This window comes from Lolium rigidum, chromosome 5 (genome assembly GCF_022539505.1).
Source record: "Lolium rigidum isolate FL_2022 chromosome 5, APGP_CSIRO_Lrig_0.1, whole genome shotgun sequence".
Classification (NCBI taxonomy): Eukaryota; Viridiplantae; Streptophyta; class Magnoliopsida; order Poales; family Poaceae; genus Lolium; species Lolium rigidum.
In genome coordinates, this window is record NC_061512.1 from 180891743 (window position 1) to 180905666 (window position 13924).

At 47.0% G+C, this 13924-nt stretch overlaps 2 protein-coding genes across 2 annotated transcripts; both read left to right on the top strand.

Annotated features, from left to right (window-relative positions):
• Window positions 1-8943: 8943 nt before the first annotated feature.
• LOC124658224 lies at window positions 8944-10254 on the top strand. Its single transcript, XM_047196619.1, has 2 exons — window positions 8944-10147; window positions 10223-10254. The coding sequence occupies exon 1, from the start codon at window positions 9049-9051 to the stop codon at window positions 10033-10035; it is 987 nt and encodes a 328-aa protein (XP_047052575.1). The 5' UTR covers window positions 8944-9048; the 3' UTR covers window positions 10036-10147; window positions 10223-10254.
• LOC124656782 (ubiquitin carboxyl-terminal hydrolase 6-like) lies at window positions 10114-12425 on the top strand. Its single transcript, XM_047195466.1, has 12 exons — window positions 10114-10118; window positions 10223-10349; window positions 10545-10610; window positions 10690-10754; window positions 10916-10969; window positions 11046-11154; window positions 11446-11531; window positions 11611-11674; window positions 11769-11849; window positions 11928-12006; window positions 12074-12253; window positions 12340-12425. Exons 1-12 carry the CDS (start codon window positions 10114-10116, stop codon window positions 12423-12425), a joined length of 1002 nt encoding a protein of 333 aa, XP_047051422.1.
• The last annotated feature ends 1499 nt before the right edge of the window (window positions 12426-13924 follow it).

Below are 13924 nucleotides of genomic sequence, written 5' to 3' on the forward strand. Positions count from 1 at the left end.
TCCTACTTCCTCCGTACTAAAAGAAATTTGGCTATATCTTTTCACTCGTCTCCCCGAACAGGCCCCCGACTAGCCATTTTTTTATCCGGACGGTGAAAAATGGCCCAGCCGCGCCCCCGGTTCCTCGTTTTTCGCCGGATTTGGGCTTTCATCCATCCGGCGAGCCCACGCCAACCCTGGCCTACCGGGGAGCGCTCAGGGACTCCAGACGAAGCGAAAGCGCGCGAAACGCCGAGAAATCTCTCCCGCGCTTTCATTTCGTATTCGCCGCGGAGGTGGCCCCGACCGGTCAGCGACACGCACATCGTCTTCCGCGCACGCATCGTCTTCCGCGCGCAGTAAAGGCTGCCGCCGGTCAGCTCGCCGCGGACGCGTCGCATTCCACGCGGCATTAATCGCCGGCGCCAGCCGCGCCTATATACGCCGCTCCGCTCGCCGCGACGCGTATCCCTGCTCCACTCTCCCTCCACTCTCCCTCCACTCTCCTCCACTCTCCCGATGGCGTTCAACGACGAAGACGGCGCAGCGAACAACGGCTTCCCCCGCTGGTCGCTGCACGCGTGGGAGGGGCACCTCCTCCACCAGGCGGGGTACCCCTGCCCGCCGGACACCAGGCCTCCCAGCGGCGGGTGGCAGCTAAGTGCTGGCGGCGTGCCAATCCCGCCGCCGCCCCAGGGCCACGCCCTCGACGCCGCCATCGAGGAGGCTCGGATGGCGATGACGGAGGAAGAACGCGCCGACCCGCGCCACCACCCCGAGAACTACACGAGGTGGAATTCTTTCTTCCTCCGGCGGTGGGAGCGGGAACTGGCGTCCTACGACGGCCCGCCGCCTCCGCCTCCGCGCAACAACGCCGCGGGCCGCCGACGATGGTGGAGCGCGCCGAATAGGACGCTCCACAACGTCCTCGAGCACATCGAGGGCGGCAACACCCCGGCGCTCACGATGCCCCCTCCATCGAGGGCATCGTCCAATCGCCGCCGGGGAAACAGCTGGCAGCCACGGCGCATGGCTGCCAGCTCGTCGTCTTCCGACACGGCGAGGTCGCTCTCCAGGTCGGCGCCATCCTTGGCGCCGGTGAAAAAGGAGCCGGCTTCGCCGCCGAGCAACCGCACGCGCGGCGGAGGCGGCATCGTCATCCGCGAGCCCTCGGCGGCACAAGGGCGCCTCCGCCCAAGGCGCGAACAGGATACCTCCGGCGCAAGCCGGCGAAGGTGAAGGTGGAGGAGGCCGAGAGCGCCGAGGACGCGGCCATCCTCGAGGCCGTCATCGCGAGGTCCCTCCAGGACCTCGTCCCCGCTCAGAACGCCATGCCGCTCGACCAGAGCAGTGGGAGAAGGAGGAGGCGGAGCGGCAGGCGAGGCTCCTCGAGGACGTCGCCCGCTACCGCCGGCCTGCGACTCCTCCATCCGGCGCCGCCGTCCCCGTCGTCGACCTCGAAGCCTCCGACGACGACATGTACAGGCCATCGCCGTCCCCGCCTCGCACCAGTGGCCGGTGGGGAGACGCCGGCCAAGGCAGCAGCCAGGGGGCTTCGGCGCCGCCGCAGTTCGACGACGACAGCTCCGACGACGATGGCGACGACGGCGACATGGACTACACGGTGTTCTACCGCCATTTCGGCATGTAGAGCGCCGTGTTTTAATATTTACAGTTGTATTCCCCTAGCCGAATTTGACATATAGTCGAATTCGGTCCTCTATGTATGAACTTCGCCCTCTATATAGTATATATCATTAAATTTAGTCTAAATTCGCCCGTTTTATGCCGTAGTTTGTCAAGTTTCCGTTTTTCAAATTTAGATCGCTGTCTTCGCCATAGATTCCGGCTGGGAAACTATTCCTCCCCACGCTAAATTTACGTCTAATCCGGACGTAAATTTCCCCGGATTTCGGCGTGGGAAGGGCAAACGAGTGGAGATGCTCATACACTTCCTTCGCCTCGGGAGCTCCCCCTCTTCCTCTTCTCCGGCGAGGTAATAGCCACCGAAGTCCTGACACTCACTAGTTCGATACCACGCGGAACCTCGTTTGGGTACCTTGCCCGTCCTCCTCTAATCCCCTCCCTCCTCGCAGCTCCGCACGGTAGGATAGGGCGCGCCTCGGCGGCGAACTCACAGGCTCAATACCTCGTCTCCGGCGCCGCTGCGTCGTTTGGTACGTCCTACGCTGAACTCCGTCTAGGTTCCTTCCCGTCCTCCTCTGATCCCCCTGCCTCCTCTCGCAGCTCCGAACGGTGCTTCCCGGTTACTGGCCCTACTCACGCCACCAGCCCGCCCCCGTGGCTCGCGGCACGGCAAAGTCGTGCACTTTTTGAAAGTCGGACCACCATGGGGGAGAAGCGAAAGAACAATGTCTGGGCTGGAGGCTCGAAACGCCCGACGATTCGATTTACTAGGGCGCACCCCGTTCCCGTTGAAAGCGGGGTAAGTAATTTCACTAACTAACCCTGTTCCTGGCCCCTGCAGACAGACATAGACACTAGTTTCGGTTGTTAGACAGAATATCGACACATCTAGTAGAATTAGGGTGTGATTGGCTTATTGTAAGAAAAAAAGGTGTGCTTGGTCCCGAACATAACTACTATGCCAATGTCTCCAACCAATTTTACATTAATATGTGTTTCTTCAGTAGAATTAAGGTGTTCTTTGAGTATTTGTTAGTTGTTATTACTAATGTGTCCTGCATCAAATTTGCACTTGAAATGTTGGATATGTGAACTTCAAATTCATCAGAAACCTGAACATATCAATATAAATCATCTTTACATTTTTTTACTGTGTCATTATCAGGCATATGGCTTGGTTTAGTGTATTTCGAAGCAGCACGCTTTCATTTTCGCTTGCTATTCCGCTTGGGGATTTATTTTTGTTCTGTTTTATCTCTACTATTAAGAGCAAACTGGTGAATGCCTGGTGTCACATTTTCAGGATGGACAATAATACCCCCCACGTGACAAAGAAAACGCAACTAACAAAACAAACTGGCCCACAAACAAACAACTCTACTATTAGGCCTGGATAACAAACAACTCCACACCATTAGGCGTAGCTGTTCAAAATTTCAAATGGCACAACAAACCAGCTCTACGGTTCTCAACTTCACGCACCAGTATTACATAATTTTCTCAACAAACTGGCCCTACTCTCAACTTGACGCACCACTCCTACACATTCTCAACAACATTTCAAAAAACGTCCGGATCCTATTGTTTCTCAACAACTAAGAGGCATTTCTCAACAACATTTCAAAAAAGCATCCCGCTAGCTCGCTACTTTTTTTTTGCACAACAGCAAACATGCGTTCCGGATGTTTCACAACAACATTTAAAAAAACAACCCGCTGACTAGGCGTAGCAAAGACCCTGACATAACACTGACCAAAGTCTGATGCCGGTCATCGTCTTCATCGCCTTCTCCAAAGACGCTGCCGGCCACCGTCTTCACCAGGAGAACACTCACAACCATAGTATTCATCGAGCAAGGGGACCTTGGCCGCCACTGCCTCGCATCAGGAGCCGTCGCTATAACCTCGATTGTCTTCATCGCCCTGACCAAAGTCGCTGCTGGCCACCGTCTTCGTCACTCACGGCCATCATCTTCATCAAAGCAAGGAGAACTTCCTCGCATCGGTTCCATCTTTCCTCATCATCTCCACAATTTTAATCCATCCGCAATCACTGGAACAATTTTAATCCATCCGCAATCACAATAGAAAGCACACCTTGGTTGGTGATGTACACTGCAACATTGAACTCCTCAGCATCTGAGCCAGTTTTTTGCTGTAGTTCCACAGCACATACAGTTTCATGAGTTGCTTGATCTTTTGACGTAGTTAGGTAGTTACAGTAGAATACCTGACGCTCTGCAAGTTCACCCCTACCACTGGAATCAACACGGAATAGCGCAATCACAGAATCCACAATCTATTATTTCAAGGTAAAACAAAAACACATAAGCATAGTTCAGATCTATCAACTTATAAAAATTGCAGCAAGGTCATGCCTACCAGAAGCCTGTCAGCAAGGCCCAGGAGCAAGTTGTACTGGTGCTCATAGGTGTATGATTTCTCATGATCAAACAAATATGTTGATATAATCGTTGGCATACATTGTCAAGAACAGCATTGGCAATGCCTTCAGGGCGGCTGAAAACTCCATTAAGGAAACAGTTTGGAGAAATAACATAATGGAAGTAAATTCACTGAGCATTTCAGCTAGAGGTGTTACTAAATAAATTCAAAGGATACAATGTTCTCAGAATCATCTTTTAAATTCACTGAGCATTTCAGCTAGAGGTGTTACTAAAGAAATTCAAAGGATACAATGTTCTCAGAATCATCTTTAGAAAGGAGTAAGTTTGTCAAAATCACAAACAACAATAATTTTTCAGTGACTTGTTTTTCTTTTCTTATTTGCAGGTCATAAAATGTCACACTTTCCAAATGTGTATTCTTTTCTTGTTTTCGAGTGTGGATTTGGTGTTCAGAGGGGTACGTGCGCACCCCCTAGCCACCGTTGGATCAGCCTTAAGATTCCTTTTATACCTCACAGCAATCACACGGCGTGAATACATATTCTGCCTGTTGTCTTGGGGACCACGTGGGCTGAGTAGTTCCATCGTCAGAGCTTTACCCTGAATCTAAACATGATGCGGATTTTTCCCGGAGCCGTCGTTCCAGAGCTGGCGCTCCTACGGCGGCGCGCTCGCGACCACCGTCCCGCGTCTGCGCGACCGCGTGGTCGCCCGCTCCACCGACGCCATCGAGGCCCGGGACTCTGCTCGCCGAGAGCGATAACCCGCTGCGCCGCTGCCTGTCCTGGGTCGACCTCGCCTTCCTCGGCTTCGGCTCCGTCGTCGGCTCCGGCCTCTTCGTGCTCACCGGCCAGGAGGCGAGCTTCGACGCCGGCCCGGCCATCCCGCTCGCCTACGCCGCCGCGGGGTTCTCCGCCCTGCTCTCGTCGTTCAGGCGACGGGGGACGAGGTGGCCGCGCGGGCCACGCGTCGAGGGAGGAGGCGGCAGCCGAGCACGCGGCAGATAGCCCGCAAGGGCGCCTCCGGCGAGCGAGGGGAGTCCTCCGCAAGCATGTCCGACAAGCGCCCGGAGGAGGCTTCTCTCGCCACGCAGGGAGGGTTTCGCCAACCCCTCCGACGAGCGTGAGGGAAGTGGTGTCCTTCACCAGCCCATGGAAGGCTCTGCCAGGTTGCCGACGACCAGCGCGACGGTGAGGCGTTCCTCCGTAGCGCGGGGATGATGATGCTGCGGGGAAGCATCGCCGACGAGCACGCCGCGGAGGCGTCGCGCGGGGCCATCACCGCCACCGCCGAGCAATCAGCGGAGAGGCCGCCATACGGAAGATCTCTGCCGACGAGCAATTAGTGGGGATGCCTCTCTAATCTGTCGACGCGATTTGCGTGCGTGAGAGAGATTGAGTGGACACGAGGATTCCGCTAGGGATAAAGGCGAAGGGATAAGGAGTGACGTGGTGGTTTCTCGGGGCGGTCGCGAAAGGAGCGGACATAATCATCTCACGGCACAACTAACACCGTTGGACACGTGTCAGTCTCTCACCGCGTGCGCACGTACCCATGTGATCACCGAGCTTCATTCGCTTTCCAAATCAACTAATTGATAAAGGAAAAAATGGTATGTATATCAGTGCACCTTGTTAAATGGTGTTGAACATTGTCAATGATAAGCTGGTGTGCCCATGTCGACAGTGGTTGCTGAGAATGGCTCTTCAAACCGATCACAAGCCATTGGTTTGTCACGCCCACAAACGGGATTTTTCATACGTGAACCACTGGCAGATCAGACAGTTCTGTCATCGGACGATGATGATCAGACACCATTGGCGTGGACATTTCCAACTCAAAGCAACCTCACAATAAGAGGAACTCCATTGGTTGGGGAAAGCTCAAACGGTATGTCCTCTGACTTAGCTTATTTCACTGCATAAGTTTCAGGATGCATTATCATCGTTAACAGTATGCATCAAACGCAGACATACGAGCTCAAATGAGACTGCCCATTGCAACTCAAAGTACACTCACAATAGGAGGCACTCCATCGCCTGGAGGTAGCTCAAACGGTATGACATGAAACCAATTGAATATGTGTATTATTTAAATATAGCTGTGTGTATTTATAATACTGAAAAGCTCAAACTGTATGTCATCATTGCAGACAGACAACCTCAAAGTCAACAAACATCACGTGAACGTCAAAGAGCTCGTCGACAACGACAACGATTAACTCTTCAAGAGAGGCAAGAGATTAATGCAAATAGACGCGCAAACAGGACAGTGGCAACAACTGCTGAGCGGGAACAAGAGAACGCACGTCGAAGAGATAGTAGGCGCAATCTAACAAGTGAGCAGCGACAAACCATCAATACAAACCAAAGAAAACGTAGGCAGGGAATGTCTCAAGATAGGAGGGAGGCAGCGCGGGATCGACGCAAAGCAAACACCGAGGCTAGGCGGAACACCCCATGTGCTCAATCCATCGCAATGCCACGCGCAGATGCAGCTGTCAACCCGGAAGTCACGAAACGCTCCTCACCTACCACAGCTGATTCTACTCCTGCCTCCCCTTCAACGAGCACACCGGCGTATACCGGGACTAATGGTAATATACACCCATATTTACTCACGCAATAATAGGTGATGGTTAACGCCTAAAAAATGTTACAGGCGACATTGATGTATTCCTTAGCGGTATCATTGACGACAATGCCATCGCTGACGAACCCAGCGACGAGGAGAGGAGTACTGCATGTTTGCCGGTGAAGGTACGTCTTCTAGCTGTTTTAGGTGACATTGTTGCCTTCCTTCGCGGTATCATTGACAAGTCTGTGACACGCTATGCCTGTAGGTTCTGACGATGATGGCGTGGAAATCGATGATCCGTCAGACGAATCCGGCGTGGGCTCAGTCGATCCTTTTGACTTTGTGTACTCAAACCTACCAGACAGCACGCACATGTTGGAGAAAGTACCGGATTGCATAAACTGCAAGGCCAAGAGGTTTGAGCATGAGCCCCCTGGTTTCTGCTGTCGAAATGGCCAGATCAGACTGGCTGAACAACGTCCTATCCCGGAGCTCATGAGGTTATGGTCCAGCGCGGATGCGGACTCTCGACATTTTCGACAGAGTATCCGATTCTTCAACGACCACTTCGCCTTCACAACGCTTGGCGTCACCCTCGACAACAGCTGCACGAATATGAGCTCCGGGGTTTACACATTCCGGGCGAACGGCTCTTTGTACCGTAACGTGCATTCTTTCGGGCCCGGCTCTCGTCCTGAACATCTGCAGTTGTACTTCTACGACGACGATCCCAGCCTGACCCATCGCAAGGAAGCTACCAAGCAACTGGACCAGGAGGTTGTCCGGAAGTTGACGAACATTATGAGAGCAAATCCCTACTCCGAGACATTAAGGACGATGGGTGCCCACAGGGACAACCTCCAGGATTACCGGATAGAACTGAACACCGATCAAAAGCTAGACCAAAGGCGATACAATCTACCGATGGCGTCTGAGGTGGCTGCCATCTGGGTCGAGGGGAGCGACCTGGTGAATAGGTTCAAACGCAGCATTACCCTGCACGGGAACAACAATGAGAGGTACAGCATACAAGCCACGCAGGGGTGCTACGACCCAATGTCATATCCCCTCTTCTTCCCCAAGGGGGAGCTCGGTTGGCATCCAAATCTTCCCAAACATGCGGAGTCTTGGGAAGCTGCACAGCTACCACGAGCAAACCGTGGTGCCAATGAAGGTTCGCCTATTTAAGATGCTTGTGTTTTTTAGAAAAAGAATCATTCTCTCATGTTGTCTAACATTCATTTTGAAATCTTTCGGCAGAGGGCAGTGGCAATATATGTGTCTCCGTCAGGGACTACTATTATTACAGCAGACGCGTCATGCGATATTCAACCCCATACTGCACGGAGGGCGCCTATTCCAGCAATGGGTGATTTTTCTCAGTTATCTTTACAAGCAGATAATGATATGTTCCATTTATTTGCAGAAAATTGTCTGGATACTTAGTATTTAGTTTTATGCTTTCATGGGATGGTAAAAGATTTGTTCATCCAGTTTGCAGCGTGAGTACTCTATATTCACAATCTTATATTTTTTGTGGAAGAAAACTTCATGTTAACATGATATACCAATTGTGCAGGATGGTTACGAGCTAAGGAAAAAGTTTTTGATACACATACTCAAGTATCTGGCTAATGAAGTTGAAGACAACATTCCTGGGATCGTGCGAGAATACCTTAGACGCGTCAACGGACCATGGCTTTAATAAATAGTGTATTCAGTCATTTCTCTTCTATAAAATGGATTATGCGGAGTGGATCTTTAAATAAGTATTATATATTTATTTTATATACTTTAATATTTGCATGCATTATTTACACGTTTATGCATTTGACACTACGTTAAAGGTTGAATGTACAAAAATTTTGGGAGCTCAGCATGTCTGGAAGCACGGGAGAAGGACCATGTATGGGGGCTAACGCCTGCCCAGTGCCGGAAGGTCAAGGAAGTTGGTGAACTGATGACAGGGAAGCCGGCGATCGAAGCCCCGGTGAACGGCGGCCGTAACTATAACGGTCCTAAGGTAGCGAAATTCCTTGTCGGGTAAGTTCCGAAATTCTACATATTTGGACCAATTTAAGGTGAAAAAAGGGGTTGCTCCTTCGGCAAAACTAGGATAAAGTTGTCGTGGCGAAGCACGGGCATTCTACTAGTTTGCCATAGTTTTGTCTATTTATGTTTAGAAAGTTCAGCTGGGGTTTCTAATGTTTCTGATGCTGGGTTTTTATTGTCCGTAGAAAAAGTTTTACTCAACTTAGTTTTTTCTAATGTCTGATGGTATGTTTACTTCCGAGCAGGGATTTGCTGTATTTAACTTGGATGGAACTCCCCAGCAAGTTAGAGTTAGCTGGCGAGCCACAGTCCAGCAATATAGATTATGGTGTTTCAATTCTACTGCAGACCGTTACCAGGTTGGTCACCCAGATAGAAGAAGCACTATGCTACCTCCATCAGGTCATTTCTTGGTGTACCTGCATTACATGGGTAATTGGCTTTGTGCACTAATTAACGGCCCAACTGGGTACCTTGATGGCTATATTACTCAAAGCACTGGTGATAACCTCAGAGTAATGGAGAATAGGCCTGAAAATCCTTCGGATACAGCAACATACATAGAGGATGCTGAATTGCTACCATGGGACGGTGGCTATGTTTTTGCAGCTTCTTGCTTACTTGGACACCCTGGCTTAACAGGGGCATTTCCTGTTATGTTCAAGTTTGTTCACGGAGTTGGATCTGAACATGACTATAAGGAGGTGACTGCTGCTGGGGAGACAATCATCCTCCATCTCTCAGAGCCGGGAAGATCTGATGAGCTGTATTTTGTTATTAATAGCAATTTCATCATTGGACGCCTATTGGGAAGCAAATTGCTGGCTGAAGCAAGAAACTGGAGGTCCAAATCGGAAAAACCACTGGAAATAATGGAGGAGGTATATTCATCTGTTGCAGATAGGAGAAACCCAAAGAGGGTAGCTAAAATAGCAAAGTCTGCAAGTAAGAGTAAAAGAATATTGGCAAATAAGAGAGCTGTCTTTGCAGATAGCAAAGAGAAGATGACAGACACTATGTCCGCAGATGAAAAGAATGGAAAGATGATAGAAGAAGAAGAATTTGGAATTAAGCTGAAGGCAGAACTAAATGTTCTTGAAGACATCAGACTGTTGCATAGGCCGGATTCTGTACGGGAAATATTCCATCTTAACCAGTTGCCAGTTCATCTTGAGAAAGGGCGCCCTGTGAACAATGCCCTGGATCGGTTTTTGGAACCTCAGAAGCCAAATCTAGATTCACACTTCTTGGTCAAGCCGTTCAAACAGTTTGTCCGCTCCTACCGTAAAAGAAAATGGATGAAGAAACTGGCCTGGACCTTGAGACAAGTGGCATGGACTTGTTTGCTGAGGATATCAGTGAGATGCATATAAGATCAATGGGAATGCAGAGTGCTGGCATACAAAATATGGGGAATACATGTTACGCAAGTTCCAGCTTGCAATGCCTACATGCAGTACCGGAAATAAAATACACACTCTATAGGTCTGTTCTCACATACCTTAATTATCTTCTTTCAGATTTTGAATTCACTCATCACATTCTGTTTCCCTCTTGTAGCTATCCAGATAATGTGCAAGGCAATGCGGCAGGAAAAGCCTCTCATGATTTGACCCTTGCCACGAAAAGTATTTTCAACGAGCTTGATCACAGTGATCTTCCAGTACTGCCTGTTCACTTCTTAGAGGTGAGATTTTGGAGTCACAGACTTAGATGTCTCTTAAATATAATTAGTTTTTGGTTATCTTATGATGCTAGTTGTAACTTCATAACTTGATGACTTCATTCCATAAAAAAAAACTTGATGACTTCATCAACAAGCATTTATTCATTTTGGAAAATTATGATAAGTGTTCAATTTTCTCTTGTCCAATTTGAGCAGACTCTAAGGGAATCAGTCCCACAATTTAAAGAGAAGGAAGGTGATACTGATATCTACAGGCAGCAGGTTTGTTTTACTCCCATTTGTAGATTAAGTGTATTGAGTTTATATGTGAAATGATACAGAAAAATTTAAGATCTTGCAGGACGCCGAGGAATGTTGGTCATATTTGGTTAATACTCTCTCAGAAACTCTTTCATCGGAACCAAGGTAACTTGATGGTTTTATTAATAGCTCATTGTCTGTGGTTACTCGTAGGAATTGTCTTTTTTATAGTTTACCGTGCATCTTTTGGACTACTATGCACAACGCAGTTGTAGAGCATATTCATCACCTTTATTTAATTTTTTACACCGCTCTTTCTTAAATAGTGATCCAGCTGCTCAACCAATAAAGAAACTTTTTGAGATTGAGTTTTTGAAGAGGTGCTCTCTCTCTCTACCTCTCTCCCTATTAGCGAATAGGCTAGTTATTTGTTACTGACTTCTTTTCTGCTTGCAGAGACTGTTATGAAGTAAATGGCGATGAGACAACGGCATTTGAAACAACGTATAATCTAGGGTGTCCTATATCTGATGATGTAAAAGACTTGAGAGAAGGAATTAAGCTTGTAAGTACTTGTACAAAGACTACATGCTTAAATATATCTAAGTTAATGTTTAGAAGAAATTGCAGGAAAACACCATGGGATTGTTGTAATACAGGACCTCAAATCTGGTGGTTTTTAACTGTTTCCCCAATAGCTAGATTTCAGTATTAACAGAATAGCGTAATCAAGTAGATTAATCTACTTGATTATAGGTTTTTAATTGCTACTCAACCCTAGAGTTTGGTTCTAACCTATATAGTTGTGATTTTGCGTTAGAACAACTTCTAACCTATGTTATAATGTTTTATACAGCATTTGAATTCTGAAGTTGAAAAAATCTTAGATAATGGCCAGCCTGCCCATTATAAAAGCAAATTGGCTATAAATAAGTTGCCTTGGTAAGAATGTTTAACATAGTTATTTATTTTGTTTTATTTGCTCAGAAATGGTAATAATAATATACAAATTCTTCTTCAGCTATTTAGTAATTAAGTTCGGTCGTATCTGTACGGAAGGGGGAGAGCAGAGAAAAATTAAAGATGTACGTGAGATTGTTGTTTATTCTCCTTTAGAAACTATAATTTTAAGAATACATAACAATTCTTTATTATATATTTTTATTTTGTTTTTACTAGGAAGTTCCATATCCATTGGAACTTAATGTACTTGAGTTCTGCTCAGATGAGCTCAAGCAAAAGATCCGCTCTTGTCAACAGGTAGAGCTCTTTTCGGTGTTCAAAACTTAAATTTTTATGTCTAGTGTTGATTATGTGGAATATTATTGGCATCCGAAGGGACTGATTGGCGCAGAAAATGCTGGGGGCACTTCACTTGATGGTCATGTGATGTCATCTACAGCCGATATGTGCACAGGCAAGATATTTTGTGCAATTGCACTTCAAATCTTGCACTCTTATCAGCTAATGTTAGTCGTGTGCAGATGGTTCTTCACCTACCAGTTTGTATGACTTGGTAGCATTGGTGACACATGATGGGGATACCCCAAATTCAGGACACTACGTCGCTTGGGTCAAGCAAGAGGGCGGGTATTGGACTGACTATGATGATGCGTTCGCAACTGAACACAAGGAAGAGGATGTGTTGAATCTATGTGGGGGAGGTGTATAGCTATTTACTCATGATATTTATTTCGAAATGTAGGCTATGGTTTTTACAATTGAATTGACAGTTTATTCCTTTTACCAGGGGATGGTCCAATGGCGTACATGTGCCTATACAAAGCTCGGATGCAATGCAATGATGCCGCTATGCCCAGGGAGAGGGAGATATAGATGAATCGTGGCGGGTCTGAAAGGAGAAGCCTGAGAATGCTAATATTGGAGATTAGTAGCAATTCGTGATATTGTGGATCAGCTGTGATGGTATTGCAGACCAGGCATCTACCTGTGTGGTGTAGTGGGTAGTTGATAAACTTTTCCTCATTCTCCATAGGCACGAGCTGCCTCTGTCTCATGTCAAAATGAGCAGTGTATTAAGTGGGAATACGGACCACTTCATTAGATTGGAGAAATACGCTAATAGTCTTCCATGTCATTCAGGCTATGTTTATTGTTTATGGACAGGCTAAAGAGCGGAATGGTCATTGTTCCTTTTGGTACTCCCTCCAATTCATATTGCATGACACTAATATAGATGTATCTATACACATTTTAATTGTAGATATATCCATTTTAGTGGCAATTAGTAATATGGATGGGAGGAAGTAGTTGATTTGTTTTTGGATTTGATTTTCTTCTCCTTGCTGTTTTATAATCTTTCTTGGCCTGTTGGTGCCGATTTAAGGTAATTTTGTACCAACTATTTGTACTATGTACTCATGTTTGGCTTGACCATGACATGGAAGAAATACTGGATAGAATGTTTGAAATTCATGTTCATTCTGGCCACCACTGGCAGTGGACTTCGCTGTCGTGCGTATCAGCAAAGGGAACGACGATCTACAACTGCTTAGAAAAAAACACTTGTATGGCAACAAAAGCCTCCTCACATATATGGCACGAGCTACTGTCTGAATACCAGCAACCTTTGATTTTTGTTGATCTACATATGTCAGTGGTTGTGGGCTTGTGCCAACAATTAGGGATTCAGTTGTTGTCTCCACAAGCGCCAACCATCTTAGTCCCATCATGTGTGGACACCGTTTATTTTTCATTTTGTAGCAGATCAAGCTCGGTAGAGAAGAAAAAAATTTACATATTGGAATTTCTTTCTAAATTTTTATGAATAGTCTTTTACATCTTTGAATTTCTTTCAAAAAAATTGTCCCTATCTGTCTATAGTGGTAACGTTTTGATTTATATTTCACTAGTACAAATGCCCGTGCGTTGCCACGGGTCTCAAATTTCATTTTTTTCTTAATGCACATATATAGAATGGCATTAAACCCTATGAGCAACATCTTCAACCGAGAAAGAAATATCTCCTACACGGATACTATATTGGTTACTCCATCAAGCAGTCATCAGTTGAATCCTCGATTGCTTCGATAGGAAATCGTTTATGGCTCTAATCCATATTTCGCCACACACAAGTTAAATTCATTGCACTTGATGAAAACATGTGTTCCTCTTCACTTCTATAGTTATAGTAAAATGTCTTGCCACGGTCCCATGATATCTTTAGGTTTTGACAACCATGTAGTTTGGCATTCAATTAAAGTGCATTTCGAGAAGCAGTATTTTATAGCAACGAGTTTTCAAATGCATTTAGCATACTGATACATATTGAGAAGCCATAGTTTTGCAGCCACATACAGATAACCAAACTTTCT